The sequence below is a fragment of the Salmo trutta genome, chromosome 17 (assembly GCF_901001165.1).
Source record: "Salmo trutta chromosome 17, fSalTru1.1, whole genome shotgun sequence".
In the NCBI taxonomy this organism is placed as follows: domain Eukaryota; kingdom Metazoa; phylum Chordata; class Actinopteri; order Salmoniformes; family Salmonidae; genus Salmo; species Salmo trutta.
In genome coordinates, this window is record NC_042973.1 from 3,250,971 (window position 1) to 3,269,589 (window position 18,619).

At 42.8% G+C, this 18,619-nt stretch overlaps 1 protein-coding gene across 1 annotated transcript in view; it reads right to left on the minus strand.

Moving 5' to 3' along the window:
• rab6ba (RAB6B, member RAS oncogene family a) overlaps nt 1-18,619 on the minus strand; it is a 139,488-nt gene that overhangs the window by 52,009 nt on the left and 68,860 nt on the right. The window contains exon 2 of the mRNA XM_029695406.1: nt 3,939-3,997. Within this exon, the coding sequence (XP_029551266.1) occupies nt 3,939-3,997 (59 nt within the window). The remainder of the gene's footprint in view (nt 1-3,938; nt 3,998-18,619) is intronic.

Consider the following 18,619-nt stretch of genomic DNA (forward strand, 5'->3'; position numbering starts at 1 on the left):
ACAAAAAGACACACACCTCCACCCCTCGTCTTATCAGATGTAGCTGTTCTGTCCTGCCGATGCACGGAAAACCTGGCCAGCTGTACAGTTGAAGTCATAAGTTTACATACACCTTAGCCAAATACATTTAAACTCAGTTTTCACAATTCTTGACATTTAATCCTAGTAAAAGTTCCCTGTCTTAGGTCAGTTAGGATCACCACTTTATTTTAAGAATGTGAAATGTCAGAATAATAGTAGAGAGAATAATTTATTTCAGCTTTTATTTCTTTCATCACATTCCCAGTGGGTCAGAAGTTTACGTACACTCAATTAGTATTTGGTAGCATTGCCTTTAAATGGTTTAACTTGGGTCAACATTTCGCGTAGCCTTCCACAAGCTTCCCACAATAAGTTGGGTGAATTTTGGCCCATTCCTCCTGACAGATCTGGTGTAATTGAGTCAGGTTTGTAGGCCTCCTTGCTCACACGTGCTTTTTCAGTTCTGACCACAAATTTTCTATAGGATTGAGGTCAGGGCTTTGTGATAGCCACTCCAATACCTTCACTTTGTTGTCCTTAAGCCAGTTTGCCAAAACTTTGGAAGTATGCTTGGGGTCATTGTCCATTTGGAAGACCCATTTGCGACCAAGCTTTAACTTCCTGACTGATGTCTTGAGATGTTGCTTCAACATATCCATGTAATTTTCTTTCGTCATGATGCCATCTATTTTGTGAAGTGCACCAGTCCCTCCTGCGCAAAGCACCCCCACAGCATGATGCTGTCACCCCCGTGCTTCACGGTTGGGATGGTGTTCTTCGGCTTGCAAGCCTCCCCCTTTTTCCTCCAAACATAACAATGGTCATTATGGCCAACAGTTCAACTTTTGGTTCGTCAGACCAGAGGACATTTCTCCAAAAAGTACAATCTTTGTCCCCATGTGCAGTTGCAAACCGTAGTCTGGCTTTTTTTATGGCAGTTTTGGAGCAGTGGCTTCTTCCTTCCTGAGCGGCCTTTCAGGTTATATCGATGTAGGACTCGTTTTACTGTGGATATAGATACTTTTGTACCTGTTTCTTCCAGCATCTTCACAGGGTCCTTTGCTGTTGTTCTGGGATTAATTTGCACTTTTCGCACCAAAGTACGTTAATCTCCACGAGACAGAATGCATCTCCTTCCTGAGCGGTATGACGGCTGCGTGGTCCCATGGTGTTTATACTTGCGTACTATTGTTGGTGCAGATGAATGTGGTACCTTCAGGTGTTTGGAAGTTGCTCCCAAGGATGATCCAGACTTGTGGAGGTCTACAATTTATTTTCTGAGGTCTTGGCTGATTTCTTTTGATTTTCCCATGATGTCAAGCAAAGAGGCACTGAGTTTGAAGGTAGGCCTTGAAATATATCCACAGGTACACCTCCAATTGACACAAATGATGTCAATTAGCCTATCAAAAGCTTCTAAATCCATGGCATCATTTTCTGGAATTTTCCAAGCTGTTTAAGGGCACAGTCAACTTCGTGTATGTAAACTTCTGACCCACTGGAATTGTGATACAGTGAATTATAAGTGAAATAATCTGTCTGTAAACAATTGTTGGGAAAATGACTTGTGTCATGCGCACAGTAGATGTCCTAACCAACTTGCCAAAACTATAGTATGTTAACAAGAAATTTGTGGAGTGGTTGAAAAACTAGTTTTAATGACTCCAACCTAAGTGTATGTAAACTTTCGACTTCAACTGTATATTATCTGTGACGTTGTTCAGCCACGACTTGGTGAAACATAAGACATTACAGTTTTTATTGTCCCGTTGGTAGGATAGTCTTGATCGGAGCTCATCCAGTTTCTTATCCAGTGATTGCACGTTGGCCAATAGAACAGATGGTAGAGGCTGGTTACCCACTCAGCGACGAATTCTCACAAGGCACCCCGATCTCCGCACCTTGTATTTCTTTCATTTCCTCACGCGAATGACGGGGATTTGGGCCTGGTCTCGGAGAAGCAGTATATCCTTCGCGTCGGACTCATTAAAGAAACAATCTTCGCTCAGTTCGAGGTGAGTAATTACTGTTCTGATGTTCAGAAGCTCTTTTCGTCATAAGAGACGGTAGCAGCAACATTAGGTACAAAACAAATTACAAACAATGCGAAAAAATAAACTAAATACCACGGTTTATTAAGAGCCCGTAAAATGGCAGCCATCCCCCTCTGGCGCCATTGAATCTAGGGATAGAAGGGGATACAGTGTCCATTGTGAGAGCTACCACAAAGCATGTACTCATAATACACCATCCAAATCTAATTACAGCGTTAGCACTGTAGTTATACTGAACATCTAGAAATGGAGACGGGCTGGTTGATTTTAAGATCTCTTTAAATTTGACTTAAAAAAAAAAAACTTTTAAGCAAATACTCTTATCCAGAGTGACTTACAGGAGCAATTAGAGTTAAGTGCTTTACTCAAGGGAACATTGACAGATGTTTCACCCTATTCGACTCAGGGATTTGAACCAGCGAACTTTCAGTTACCTTTCCAAAGCTGTTAACCTCTAAGGCTACCCGCCGTCCTCCTTCAGGAGATGTGGTAATGAGGGAAAGAGTGTGAATCTTCTGAGGTCTGTCAATGTTGATGTTTCAGAGCTGTCTCTTTGAACACCATGTCATTAAAGCCCTCAGTGGCTGGGCCAGTCCATACAGAGGCTCTCATACTGCTCAGCTACACACACACACACACACACACACACACACACACACACACACACACACACACACACACACACACACACACACACACTCAATTCATATCAGTCATATCGCTGCAGTGTAAATGCAGTAGCACCTCATCCACACTTTCCCCTCCCCCCCATGGTCAAATTAAAATGCTGAGTGGGTCATGTATACAGTAAAAACCTGTCTACTATGCACACAGTAGGGACAAAGACTAACATCCACCTCAGCCAATATACTACCTCACAATATACTACTTCACAATATACTACCTCACAGTATACTACCCTCACAGTATATTACCTCACAGTATACTACCTCACAGTATACTACCTCACAATATACTACCTCACAATCTACTACCTCACAATCTACTACCTCACAATCTACTACCTCACAGTATACTACCTCACAGTATACTACCTCACAGTATACTACCTCACAATATACTACCTCACAATATACTATCTCACAGTATACTATCTCACAGTATACTACCTCACAGTATATTACCTCACAATATACTACCTCACAATATACTACCTCACAGTATATTACCTCACAATATACTACCTCACAATATACTACCTCACAATATACTATCTCACAGTATACTATCTCACAGTATACTACCTCACAGTATATTACCTCACAATATACTACCTCACAATATACTACCTCACAGTATATTACCTCACAATATACTACCTCACAATATACTATCTCACAATATACTACTTCACAATATACTACCTCACAATAAATTACTTCACAACATACTACCTCACAACATACTACCTCACAATATACTACCTCACAAAATACTACCTCACAATATACTATCTCACAATATACTACCTCAAAATATACTACCTCACAATATACTATCTCACAATATACTACCTCACAACATACTAACTCACAATCTACTATCTCACAATATACTAACTCACAATATACTACCTCATGTTGTTTACCTCTGATAACCTAGAAGCTTGACACCCTTGACACCAAACAGAAAACATTCAGCTCATTCTTACAGCGCAACCATAGAATGAGCCGCTTAGTGGATCAATGTACGGCACAGCTGTGTTTGAATCTGTGGGTGTGGTAGCGGGGGATGGGTCAGTTCTGTCTATTCACTGCTGTGATTGATGGAGTGAGTGACCGATACATAAATGTAGCGTGTCAGTGGCATGCCTGACGGCAGTGTGGTGCCTCCGATACCTACCTGATAAGTGTTGTCAAAGCTGTCATACATGAACCTCGTGATCAGAGACGTCTTCCCAACTACAAGAAAAAACAAAGAGAGAGAGAGAGAAAAAGAGAGAGGAAGAGGGAGAGAGAGAGAGAGAGAGAGAGATGTGGTGTTAGATGTGTTTTGGAACAGAGAGAGTGACATTCCAGCAGTTTGTGCTAAAACAGTAAATAAATAATGACTACACTTTAGTTGAGGTGCACTGTCTCACAGAAGAAACTATACGAATAACAAACACGCAGATGAAGGCTCTTTAGCCTGAGGACTTATTCATTACATACAACAACAACAACCAAAAAATTCTTAGCATTTATCCACAATAAAGCTTTTTCATGTGTTGGCAATATAGGATGATGTCTGTGATATTTCCTTTAGATGTTCTTTTCACAGGCCGGATACGTAATGAGAAAGGTTATCAGGCCCAGTGCAGGGCTAGAATATGCCTCAATATAACCCTCTGAAATGGTGCAATTTTTGCAACCAAAGTCTAACTCGTTCTCTTCTCAGGCTTTTCATGTTACGTTTGAGTAATTTGGCAGACACTCTTATCCAGAGCAATTTATAGGAGCAATTAGGTCAAGGGCACATGGACAGATTTGAAAGGATTCGAACACTCTTAACCGCTAGGCTACTCGCTAGGCTACTCGCTAGGCTACTCGCTAGGCTACTCGCTAGGCTACTCGCTAGGCTACTCGCTAGGCTACTCGCTAGGCTACTCGCTAGGCTACTCGCTAGGCTACTCGCTAGGCCACCCGCTAGGCTACTCGCTAGGCCACCCGCTAGGCCACCCGCTAGGCCACCCGCTAAGCCACCCGCTAAGCCACCCGCTAGGCCACCCGCTAGGCCACCCGCTAGGCCACCCGCTAGGCCACCCGCTAGGCCACCCGCTAGGCCACTCGCTAGGCTACCCGCTAGGCTACTCGCTAGACTACCTCCCACTGGGCACAGATGTCAATAGTTTCGTTGAAATTACATGGAAACAACATGGTTAACACACACAGTCTGGGGCTTTGGAGGTGGCTCATATGTAATCAGAGAGGGAAAAGCCTGGTTCTGCTCTAGTTGACGAGGCTGGCATGACAAGGAAAGCTCTCGTCCACACGTCATTTAAATGCTAATTTCCCCAAAGACATAAGACTGTCTGATTTTACAGCGAAATGGATTTTAATGAATAGGGCTCATAGGGCCTGGTAGAAACCTAGCTAGCACAATTTGGTTCCTTGGATGTTGTAGGAATGTACATTTTTGATTTCACATTGATTGTGGGAACGGAGCTATACATTTCCTGATCGGTAAAACTGAAGAAAAAAATGTAAAAGTTCTAAAAACAGAAGTGAAAGTTTTGCCTGTTCTGGGAAGCTTTTATTTTTAGGTTGCTAGGAGGTTCTGAGGATGTTTTACTCTGGTTCCTGGAAAGTTTTCCTGGGAGGTTTTATTATTTTTGGTGTAGAGCCCAGTGGAGCCCCTACTGTCTCTCTGTGGTGTAGAGCCCAGTGGAGCTCCTACTGTCTCTCTGTGGTGTAGAGCCCCTGCTGTCTCTCTGTGGTGTAGAGCCCCTACTGTCTCTCTGTGGTGTAGAGCCCCTACTGTCTCTCTGTGGTGTAGAGCCCCTACTGTCTCTCTGTGGTGCAGAGCCCCTACTGTCTCTCTGTGGTGTAGAGCCCCTACTGTCTCTCTGTGGTGCCCCTACTGTCTCTCTGTGGTGTAGAGCCCCTACTGTCTCTCTGTGGTGCCCCTACTGTCTCTCTGTGGTGTAGAGCCCCTACTGTCTCTCTGTGGTGCCCCTACTGTCTCTCTGTGGTGTAGAGCCCAGTGGTGCTCCTACTGTCTCTCTGTGGTGTAGAGCCCAGTGGAGCCCCTACTGTCTCTCTGTGGTGTAGAGCCCCTACTGTCTCTCTGTGGTGTAGAGCCCCTACTGTCTCTCTGTGGTGTAGAGCCCCCACTGTCTCTCTGTGGTGTAGAGCCCAGTGGTGCCGTAACCATAAGGGATATCTCTTAATGCTTTTTGGGCCAGTATAATTAGAACCTGTCCCCTCTTCACAAGGCCCTCATGTAGATGAAACAACTTGGCAGATGTCAGCAATAGGGAGAATACATGGTGAAGTCAATTTAAACTCAATTTAAACTCTGTAAAACTATTTGATTGAACATAGTGATTCAGGACACCAATATTAGAAAACTATACAGAAAGAGCTCTAACATTTCTGAAAGAAGTAAATCAAATGAAGGATGAGAATAGTCAGATGAATTGATAGCTGACACAGACATGGAGGAGTTAGAGGGGAGATCCGTGAACCAACAGGCTGTTAGTTCAAATCCCAGGTGAGGACATGTTGAATAATAATTACTGTATAAATGAACATGAACAATGTCATCATGTACGTTAGTTAAATATGTACGTTGAAAACAGTGTGAGTATCCCTTGACAACAGACGAAGACCTATGAATGGATCAGTGGTTGACCAATCAGGGCCTCGATTGGCTCGGCAACAGTAACAAGACGTGATGTGTAATTAAGCTTTTTTGGAGGGAACGTTTCTTTGGGACCATAAGCCAATGTCCTAAAAACTGATACACAGAAATGTTCCTGCAACGTTCCCATGAAACATTATATTGAATATATTCTGAGAACTCTGAGTATGTTTGGGGGGGAGTTGATGGAATATTTTCCTAACCCACAGAAAACTGGACACTTGAATGTCCTTGCAACGTTCCCATTTAACGTGTCTAGAACATTCATATCTTTAATACTGAGAACATGGTAACCACTTTCTGGGTAAGTTCTATTAGACATTAATAAGGGAATGGTCTATTGGAAGCATTCATTGTACATCATGGGAACATTCCTATAAAAACATTAGTTCATTACCAAAATGAGACTCTTAAGGGGAACGTTCTCTAAAGTTGTGGGAACGTTTGTTGTTAGCTGGGGAGGAGCATACCATATCTATCTCAGCCTGGGAGGATCCACAGCTCCTCAGGGCTGAACAAACCTGTCCTGCAACCGCCTCACTCCTCCTCCTCTACCTCCCTCAGTAACTCTACCTCCACCTCCACTCCTCCTCCTCTCCTCCTCCTCTACCTCCTCTCCTCCTCCTGCTCTTCTTCCTCCTCCCTCCACCTCCACCTCCTCCTCCTCCTCTCCTCCTCGTCCTCCTCCACTCCTCCTCAATAACTCTGCCTGCTCTTCCACTCCCCTATGCTTCCTCCCTCTCTCCCTCTACCTCCTCCCTCCCTCTACCTCCTCCTCCTCTTCCTCCTCCCTCCCTCTACCTCCTCCTCTTCCTCCTCCCTCCCTCACTCTACCTCTACCTCCTCCTCCCTCCCTCTACCTCCTCCTCTTCCTCCTCCCTCTACCTCCTCCTCTTCCTCCTCCCTCTACCTCCTCCTCTTCCTCCTCCCTCCCTCCACCTCCACTCTGCACGGGGAACTGATTTGTTTTTCAGACCTGTTCATTTCCTGCTCCTGGTTTAGCTGTTTGAATCGTGTTCTAAGGTACAGAACAAAGCCAAGAGAAACACGCTGAACGGGGTTGTTGTTGAAACTGAAACTGTTCATCCGCATCACGTTTATTCAAGAAGGTGAATCACAATCAATAGTTGCTGGTGAACAATGCTGTTTTTCACATTGTTCAAGATGGTTGATATTAACACAGGAATGGAGTTTTCCTTTTCAGAATTTAGTGAGAAAATGGTGATTCTCCTTAACCTTTATGCCAACAAGTCACGTTTTCCATTCCTCTGATCTTTCACCTAGATTATATCTGTCATATGTAACACCATAGTGATTATAACTGTCATATGTAGCACCATAGTGATTATATCTGTCATTTGAAACACCATAGTGATTATATCTGTCATATGTAACACCATAGTGATTATATCTGTCATATGAAACACCATAGTGATTATATCTGTCATATGAAACACCATAGTGATTATATCTGTCATATGAAACACCATAGTGATTATATCTGTCATATGTAACACCATAGTGATTATAACTGTCATATGAAACACCATAGTGATTATATGTAACACCATAGTGATTATATGTAACACCATAGTGATTATAACTATCATATGTAACACCATAGTGATTATAACTGTCATATGAAGCACCATAGTGATTATAACTGTCATATGAAACACCATAGTGATTATATGTAACACCATAGTGATTACATGTAACACCATAGTGATTATAACTATCATATGTAGCACCATAGTACCATAGTGATTATATCTGTCATATGTAGCACCATAGTGATTATATCTATCATATGAAACACCATAGTGATTATAACTGTCATATGTAGCACCATAGTGATTATAACTGTCATATGTAACACCATAGTGATTATAACTATCATATGTAGCACCATAGTACCATAGTGATTATATCTGTCATATGAAACACCATAGTGATTATATCTATCATATGAAACACCATAGTGATTATAACTATCATATGTGATACCATAGTGATTATATCTATCATATGAAACACCATAGTGATTATATCTATCATATGTAACACCATAGTGATTATATCTATCATATGTAACACCATAGTGATTATAACTATCATATGTAACACCACAGTGATTATATCTATCATATGAAACACCATAGTGATTATATGAAACACCATAGTGATTATAACTATCATATGTAACACCATAGTGATTATAACTATCATATGTAACACCATAGTGATTATATGAAACACCATAGTGATTATAACTATCATATGTAACACCATAGTGATTATAACTATCATATGTAACACCATAGTGATTATATCTGTCATATGTAACACCATAGTGATTATATCTGCCATATGAAACACCATAGTGATTATAACTATCATATGAAACACCATAGTGATTATAACTATCATATGAAGCACCATAGTGATTATACCTGTCACCATAGTGATTATAACTATCATATGAAACACCATAGTGATTATAACTGTCATATGAAGCACCATAGTGATTATAACTGTCATATGAAGCACCATAGTGATTATATCTGTCATATGAAACACCATAGTGATTATATCTATCATATGTAACACCATAGTGATTATAACTGTCATATGTAGCACCATAGTGATTATAACTGTCATATGTAGCACCATAGTGATTATAACTATCATATGTAACACCATAGTGATTATAACTGTCATATGAAGCACCATAGTGATTATATCTGTCATATGAAGCACCATAGTGATTATATCTATCATATGAAACACCATAGTGATTATAACTATCATATGTACCACCATAGTGATTATAACTATCATATGTAACACCATAGTGATTATAACTGTCATATGAAGCACCATAGTGATTATATCTGTCATATGAAACACCATAGTGATTATATTTATCATATGTAACACCATAGTGATTATAACTGTCATATGAAACACCATAGTGATTATATGAAACACCATAGTGATTATATCTGTCATATGAAACACCATAGTGATTATATCTGTCATATGTAGCACCATAGTGATTATATCTGTCATATGAAGCACCATGGTGATTATATCTGTCATATGTAGCACCATAGTGATTATATCTGTCATATGTAACACCATCATCAAACCCTTGGCTCTGACTGTTGTGGTCCAACTGAATAATTAAAATGAAACTGCTCGTTCTATAAAGAAACTACAGTGAGAAATGTCACGTGTCAATCAAGCTTAGCCAGTAACATCACAAACACATATTGGCACAGTGAACAACGCCATAGGCATCAGGGCTCATACTATCCACAAAGCATCTCACAGCAGGAGTGCTGGTCTAGGATCAGTTTAGCATTTTAGCTCCGAAGCAATAAGACGATACGGACAGGTCCTAGTTCAGCGCTCCGACCCTGAGACACTTTGTGAATATGGGCCCGGGACACTGGTTCGAACTTTTAGTGGTCCGACTGAGGAATCCAAACTCAACTCTACCTTCAAAATTCAACCCTACCCTTTACCTTCTACGGGAAACCACAGAGGCAAATATAACATGTCAATCAAGCTAACCCATTACAAACATGCTGTATGTCACAATGGATTTGTATTGAACATGACATATTTCATTGGTCTGGTCTTTCACCTAGGTTATGTGTCATATAAACACCATAGAGTCATCACCCAGCTAACACAATTGGTTCCTTGGAAGTTGTGGAACGTATGTTTTTTTTTTTTTTTTTACGTTGGTTGTGGGAACGAAGCCATACGTTTTTTTTAAACGTTCTGAGAAAATCAGTGAAAATTTCACCTGTTCTGGGAACGTTTACTTTTTAGGTTGCAGGGAGGTTCTGAGAACGTTTTACTTTGGTTTCTTGAAAGTTTTAATAATCCTTTTAATAACAATGCTAGCTAATTTTTGGGTAAACTTTTTTTATTTTTTACTCCAAGCACAGATAGGACACATGGAAATTAATTTCCTTAGGCATTAAATCAGTGGGCTCAGCCAATACTTGAATACACTTAACATGACAGAGGATAGAGAGAGTTTTGTTGATACTGAGAACATAATCTATTTTTAAATAACATTCTTTGAACGTTCTCTTAACGTTACACAAAATTTTCTTGTGGTGTTTAACGGACATTTTTCTTTATGTTCTTGGAACAATTTGAGAACATGACTTTAACTATCCCGCACCATTCCCAGAAAGTTGTGGGAAGGTTCCATGCAAAATAACTATTGGACAACCACACTCTCACCAAGCTCTAAGAAACATATGGTTCTAAGAACGCTACGTGCTAGCTGGGAAATGTGTGTGTGTGTGTGTGTGTGTGTGCGTGCGTGCGTGCGTGTGGGATATTGACCTGTGATCTAAGGAGGGGTGTTTTAGCGTTGCTTGTCTATAAACGTAGAGACAGTCAGTGAGGAAGGTTATTAGAGAAGGTAGAGGCTTTCTCTGCCAGCCAGGTGTGTTGTAGCAGTATGTTATGAACCAATCAAATCTACCTTGGCTGTGACTGTGTAGAATAGAGAGATAGGACAGATATTACTAGCCTGGGTGCCAGGCTGAGACAGGACAGATATAACTAGCGTGGGTGCCAGGCTGAGACAGGACAGATATTACTAGCCTGGGTGCCAGGCTGAAACAGGACAGATATTACTAGCCTGGGTGCCAGTCTGTTTCTGCTCTCCTTTGGGCTCCTGAGTGGCGCAGTGGTCTAAGGCACTGCATCTCAGTCACTGGTTCGAATCCAAGCTGTATCACATCCGGCCGTGATTGGGAGTCCCATTGGCGGCGCCTAATTGGCCCAGAGTCGTCTGGGTTTGGCCGTCATTGTAAATAAGAATTTCTTCTTAACTTTTTTTATTTATTTTATTTCACCTTGATTTAACCAGGTAGGCCAGTTGAGAACAAGTTCTCATTTACAATTGCGACCTGGCCAAGATAAAGCAAAGCAGTGCGACACAAACAACAACACAGTGTTACACATGGAATAAACAAACATAGTCAATAACACAATAGAAAAAAAGTATATATACAGTGTGTGCAAATGAGGTAAGATAAGGAAGGTAAGGCAATAAGTAGGCCATAGTTGCAAAATAATTACGATTTAGCAATTAAACACTGGAGTGATAGATGACAGATGATGAATGTGCAAGAAAAGATACTGGGGTGCAAAGGAGCAAAAGCTGCTCTGACAGCTGGTGCTTAAAGCTAGTGAGGGAGATATGAGTCCAGCTTCAGTGATTTTTGCAATTCGTTCCAGTCATTGGTAGCAAAGAACTGGAAGGAAAGGCGGCCAAAGGAGGAATTGGCTTTGGGGGTGACCAGAGAGATATACCTGCTGGAGCGCGTTCTACGGGTGGGTGCTGCTATGGTGACCAGTGAGCTGAGATAAGGCGGGGCTTTACCTAGCAAAGACTTCTAGATGACCTGGAGCCAGTGGGTTTGGCAATGAATATGAAGAGAGGGCCAGCCAACGAGAGCATACAGATCGCAGTGGTGGGTAGTGTATGGGGCTTTGGTGACAAAACGGATGGCACTGTGATAGACTGCATCCTATTTGTTGAGTAGAGTGTTGGAAGCTATTTTGTAAATGACATCGCCGAAGTCAAGGATCGGTAGGCTGGTCAGTTTTACGAGGGTGTGTTTGGCAGCATGAGTGAAGGATGCTTTGTTGCGAAATAGGAAGCCGATTCTAGGTTTAATTTTGGATAGGAGATGCTTAATGTGAGTCTGGAAGGAGAGTTTACAGTCTAACCAGACACCTAGGTATTTGTAGATGTCCACATATTCTAAGTCAAAACCGTCCAGAGTAGTGATGCTGGATGGGTGAGCAGGTGCAGGCAGCGAACGGTTGAAGAGCATGCATTTAGTTTTACTTGCATTTAAGAGCAGTTGGAGGCCATGGAAGGAGAGTTGTATGGCATTGAAGCTCGTCTGGAGGTTAGTTAACACAGTGTCCAAAGAAGGGCCAGAAGTATACAGAATGGTGTCGTCTGCGTAGAGGTGGATCAGAGAATCACCAGCAGCAAGAGCAACATCATTGATGTATACAGAGAAGAGAGTCGGCCCGAGAATTGAACCCTGTGGCACCCCCAAAGAGGTCCGGACAACAAGCCCTCCGTTTTGACACACTGAACTCTGTCTGAGAAGTAGTTGGTGAACCAGGCAAGAAAGTCATTTGAGTAACCAAGGCTGTTGAGTCTGCCGATAAGAATGTGGTGATTGACAGATTCGAAAGCCTTGGCCAGGTCGATGAAGACGGCTGCACAGTATTGTCTCTTATCGATGGAGGTTATGATATCGTTTAGGACCTTGAGCGTGGCTGAGGTGCATCCATGACCAGCTCTGAAACCAGATTGCATAGGGGAGAAGGTACGGTGAGACTTGAAATGGTCGGTGATCTGTTTGTTAACTTGGCTTTCAAAGACCTTAGAAAGGCAGGTTAGGATAGATATAGGTGTTTCGATTAGAAAGGGCCAGGTCGATTAGAAAGGCCTGCTCGCTGAAGTGTTTTAGGGAGTGTTTGACAGTGATGAGGGGTGGTCGTTTTACCGCAGACCCATTACGGATGCAAGCAATGAGGCAGTGATCACTGAGATTGTGGTTGAAGACAGCAGAGGTGTATTTGGAGGGCAAGTTGGTTAGGATGATGTCTATGAGGGTGCCTGTATTTACGGATTTGGGGTTGTACCTGATAGGTTCATTGATAATTTGTGTGAGATTGAGGGCATCAAGCTTAGATTGGAGGATGGCCGGGGTGTTAAGCATGTCCCAGTTTAGGTCACCTAACAGCACGAGCTCTGAAGATAGATGGGGGGCAATTAATTCACATATGGTGTCCAGAACACAGCTGGGGACAGAAGGTGGTCTATAGCAAGCGGCAACGGTGAGAGACTTGTTTCTGGAAAGGTGGATTTGTTTTTAGAGAGGTGGATTTTTAAAAGTAGAAGCTCAAATTGTTTGGGCACAGACCTGGATTGTAAGACAGAACTCTGCAGGCTATCTCTGCAGTAGATTGCACCTCCGCCCCCTTTGGCAGTTCTATCTTGTCGGAAAATGTTATAGTTAGGGATGGAAATTTCTGGGTTTTTGGTGGCCTTTCTAAGCCAGTATTCAGACACGGAACTGACTTGCCTAGTTTAAATAAAGGTTAAATAAATAAAATAAAATAAATTATGGAATTGTCAAACAAACACGTAAAAATCGTCCCGGGTTCTGTTTGTCGGGAGCTTCATGAAATGGGTTTTCATGGCAGAGTAGCCGTACACAAGCCTAAGATCACTGTGCTCAATGCCAAGCGTCGGATGGAGTGATGTAAAGCTCACCGTGCTCTCTGGAGTGATGAATCACGTTTCAACATCTGGCAGTCCGACGGACGAATCTGGGTTTGGCGGATGCCAGGAGAATGCTACCTGCCCCAATGCATAGGGCCAACTGTAAAGTTTGGTGGAGGAGGAGTAATGGTCTGGGGATGTTTTTCATGGTTCGGGCTAGCCCCTTAGTTCCAGTGAAGGGAAATCTAAACGCTTCAGCATACAATGACATTCTCGAAAATTCTGTGCTTCCACCTTTGTGGCAACAGTTTGTGGAAGGCCCTTTCCTGTTTCAACATGACAATGCCCCACTGCAAAAAGCAAGGTCCATACAGAAATGGTTTGTCGAGATCAGTGTGGAAGATCTTGATTGGCCTGCACAGAACCCTGACCTCAACCCCATCGAACACCTTTGGGATGAATTGGAACAACAAATGCAAGCCAGGTGTCCCACCTCACTAATGCTCATGTGGCTGAATGGAAGAAAGTCCCCACAGCAATGTTCCAACTTCTACGTCATTTAGAAGACACTCTTATCCAGAGCGACTTACAGTCCATTTCATGTAATGCATTTTTTTTTTTGTACTGGCACCCCGTGGGAATTGAACCCACACCCCTGGCATTGCACACACCATGCTGGCATTGCAAATACCATGCTCTACCAACTGAGCCACAGGGAAGGCCAGTGGTAAAGCTAGTGGTAAGCCTTCCCAGAAGACTGGAGGCTGTTATAGCAGCAAAGAGGGAACCAATTCCATAATAACGCCCATGATTTTGGAATGAGATGTTGGTGTCCACATACTGTTGGTCAAGTAGTGCATCAGTCCTGCTTCAGCCCTATGGGATTTGTGACAGCATCATCACTTCCTCTTCAAAAAGGATGTAGGCCTAGCTAACCAGGAAGGAGGATATTTTAACTGACTTCCTGATTGATGGCAGAACAACGACTACTGCCCTCATTTTATATCTCTTAAATATTTCATATATTATTTATGGAGCAGGCGGACTGGACGGCTTATGACTTTATTCAGTTTATCACCTCTACCAGGAGGAGAGTTGTCTGCACATAAATATGGAGCTCAGTTCAGTTCAGTAGCAGAATATGGTTACGTCTCAATTGGCACCCTATTCCCTATACAGTGCTCTACTTTTAACCAGAGCCCTATGGGAGTAGGGTGGCATTTGAGATGCAAACTATATTCCAGTGATGGATGGTAATATGTGAGAGTCTATCTGTCTATCTCAGTGCTTTAGTTAATGAGGGGGCACAGGGTTTATACAGGAAGCAGGAGGAGCTAAGAGGAGCCAAAAGGAATCAATCACCATGGTTGCGTCCCAAATGCCACCCTTTTCCTATTAGCTCTGGTCAAAGTAGGGCACCATATAGGGAATACCCAGCTAGCACATAATGTTCTGAGAACCACCCAGCTAGCACATAAGGTTCTGAGAACCACCCAGCTAGCACATAACGTTCTGAGAACCACCCAGCACATAACATTCTGAGAACACCACCCAGCTAGCACATAACGTTCTGACAACCACCCAGCACATAACGTTTTGAGAACACCACCCAGGCAGCACATAATGTTCTGAGAACCACCCAGCTAGCACATAACGACCTGGAACCACCCAGCTAGCACAAAACGTTCTGAGAACCACCCAGCTAGCACATAATGTTCTGAGAACCATATGTTTCCTAGAGCTTGGTAAGAGGGTTGTTGTCCTATGGTTATTTTGCATACAACCTTCCCAAAACGTTCTGGAAATGGTGCAGGATAGTTGTTTGGCTTTGGAACATTCTCAGCACATTTAAGGAACTTGACAAAAATACGTTATTTTCTTGCTGTTTCATTACTTTAGCAGAACATTGGTTACATTTAATTACAATTTTGGTCATGTTCTAGTAACATTCTCCACTGGTTTGACATTCTCAGAACCTCCTTGCAACCTAAAAATAAACGTTCCGAGAACTGGCAAAATGTTCACTTCCATTCTCAGAACGTTTTTAAAAAAACGTTTAGATTTACCGGTCAGGAAACTTATGGCTTCGTTCCCAGAACCAATGAGAAACTAAAAACATACGTTCCCACAACTACCAATGAACCAAATGTGCTAGCTGGGTAAGGTACCATTTGAGACACATCAGTCTAGACATTTACCAGCAGCACTACAGATGGTGAGACCCGTATTTCACATCCCTAACAGAGGGGCAGTAAAACCAAACTATATAGGGTTCCTGAATGACAGGCATATTTGACAGGCCACTGGAGCTGCTGAAGGAAACAAATGTCTATTTTAGAGGACCATTACCATGTGAACAATGGTTTTGGTAGACATCACATCCACATTGCATCGGCACCAGTGTTGGAGTCATTTCTCAACAAAAAAAAAGCAATTACCTATTACTCATGACTTCTTTCAACAGCAACTAATTACTTTACTAATTACTCCCTGGGAAAGTAATTAATTACACTACTGGTTATGGTACTTTGCATTACACCCCGAAACGTTGTACGTCCTCACTCAATGTTAACAATACTAAGTATCTGTCTGAAAAGAACGGGATTCTACCGTGGATAAGGGCAGCCTTTTCTCTACTACATACACAGCTACACGCTTGTTCAGCTCTCCGTGGGTTACAGTCCGTCCTCCTGAACGATTAAAACTAAGCCTAGGTGGGTCTACAGTCATCTACAGCACTGGTCAGGATGAGGTAGGTCTACAGTCATCTACAGCAGCAGTGGTCAGAATGAGGTAGGTCTACAGTCATCTACAGTGGTCAGGATGAGGTAGGTCTACAGTCATCTACAGCAGTGGTCAGAATGAGGTAGGTCTACAGTCGTCTACAGCAGCAGTGGTCAGGATGAGGTAGGTCTACAGTCATCTACAGTGGTCAGAATGAGGTGGGTCTACAGTCATCTACAGCAGTCAGTGGTCAGAATGAGGTAGGTCTACAGTCGTCTACAGCAGCAGTGGTCAGGATGAGGTAGGTCTACAGTCATCTACAACAGCAGTGGTCAGGATGAGGTAGGTCTACAGTCATCTACAGCAGTGGTCAGAATGAGGTAGGTCTACAGTCATCTACAGCAGTGGTCAGAATGAGGCAGGTCTACAGTCGTCTACAGCAGTGGTCAGAATGAGGTAGGTCTACAGCCATCTACAGCAGCAGTGGTCAAGATGAGGTAGGTCTACAGTCATCTACAGTATTGGTCAGAATGAGGTAGACCTACAGCCATCTACAGCAGCAGTGGTTAGGATGAGGTAGGTCTACAGGCATCTACAACAGCAGCGGTCAGGATGAGGTAGGTCTACAGTCGTCTACAGCAGCAGTGGTCAGAATGAGGTAGGTCTACAGTCATCTACAGCAGTGGTCAGAATGAGGTAGGTCTACAGTCATCCACATGTGGTCAGGATGAGGTAGGTCTACAGTCATCTACAGCAGTGGTCAGAATTAGGTAGGTCTACAGTCATCTACAGCAGTGGTCAGAATGAGGTAGGTCTACAGTCATCCACATGTGGTCAGGATGAGGTAGGTCTACAGTCATCTACAGCAGCGGTCAGGCCTCATGGGTCTTTAGCTACCAGTTTTGTCTTGGCTTGTTTTCTTTTGCAGGCGCTTCAAAAGAATATAAGTTGTGTTTGTAGCAGTGGAGAGGTGTTTCTCTCCTGGACAGTTTCCATGTTCCATTGATATTCTGGTCATGTTGGAATCCCACCAGATCAAAGTAATGGGTGTGCTTCCACGCTGCGCCAACACAGAGGGAATAACAATCTTTACAAATGTATTATGGATCAATAACTGTAACAGGAAGGGAATGATAACGAAGTAACGAAGTAACGACGACCTATCTTTTATCAGTAACTGTAAGATTTATTACTCAAATTGGAACAGTACTCTGACATATTACAGTAACTCGTTGCCGCCCCCCCGACACCGATCTGCACCTACACCCTGATCTGCACCTAGACCCTGATCTGCACCTAGACCCTGATCTGCACCGAGACCCTGATCTGCACCGAGACCCTGATCTGCACCTAGACCCTGATCTGCACCGAGACCCTGATCTGCACCTAGACCCTGATCTGCACCTAGACCCTGATCTGCACCGAGACCCTGATCTGCACCTAGACCCTGATCTGCACCGAGACCCTGATCTGCACCTAGACCCTGATCTGCACCGAGACCCTGATCTGCACCGAGACCCTGATCTGCACCTAGACCCTGATCTGCACCTAGACCCTGATCTGCACCGAGACCCTGATCTGCACCGAGACCCTGATCTGCACCGAGACCCTGATCTGCACCTAGACCGCGTTCTGCACCTAGACCCTGATCTGCACCTAGACCCTATGACAGACATCCTGAAACGGCAACAGCTTTTTGATTCCTCTGACAATGCAACTAATGACAGGAAATAAATGTGTAACTCAGCTCCTTCAAAATAATATCGTCTATTTCAGTATCTACAGAAAGATATTTAAGAGAGACAGACCTCCTCTGTTTACAGTGCTTCTACAGTGCCACCAGCATATGAATCACTGTGCTCCCCAATCAGCTAGCATCTCTACACAGTCTATGAATCAGTAATTATGCTAATTGCGCTATGCTAATTATCACTATCTTAGCATGTTTAGCAGTGGGTTTGTCCTAGTTTATCTCATAAATATCAAAACAGTCAGTCTGTTTGCATGATAATTGTTTCATGCATAAGCGAATCATAGCAATTAAAACTGTACAGTTACCGTATAGCAGTACAAGTTTTATAAAGCAATTCGGCTTAAAACTGTTTCTCTGTAATTACTGTACACATACACTCATTCAGTTATACATAATACACAAAGATCAACATCATAA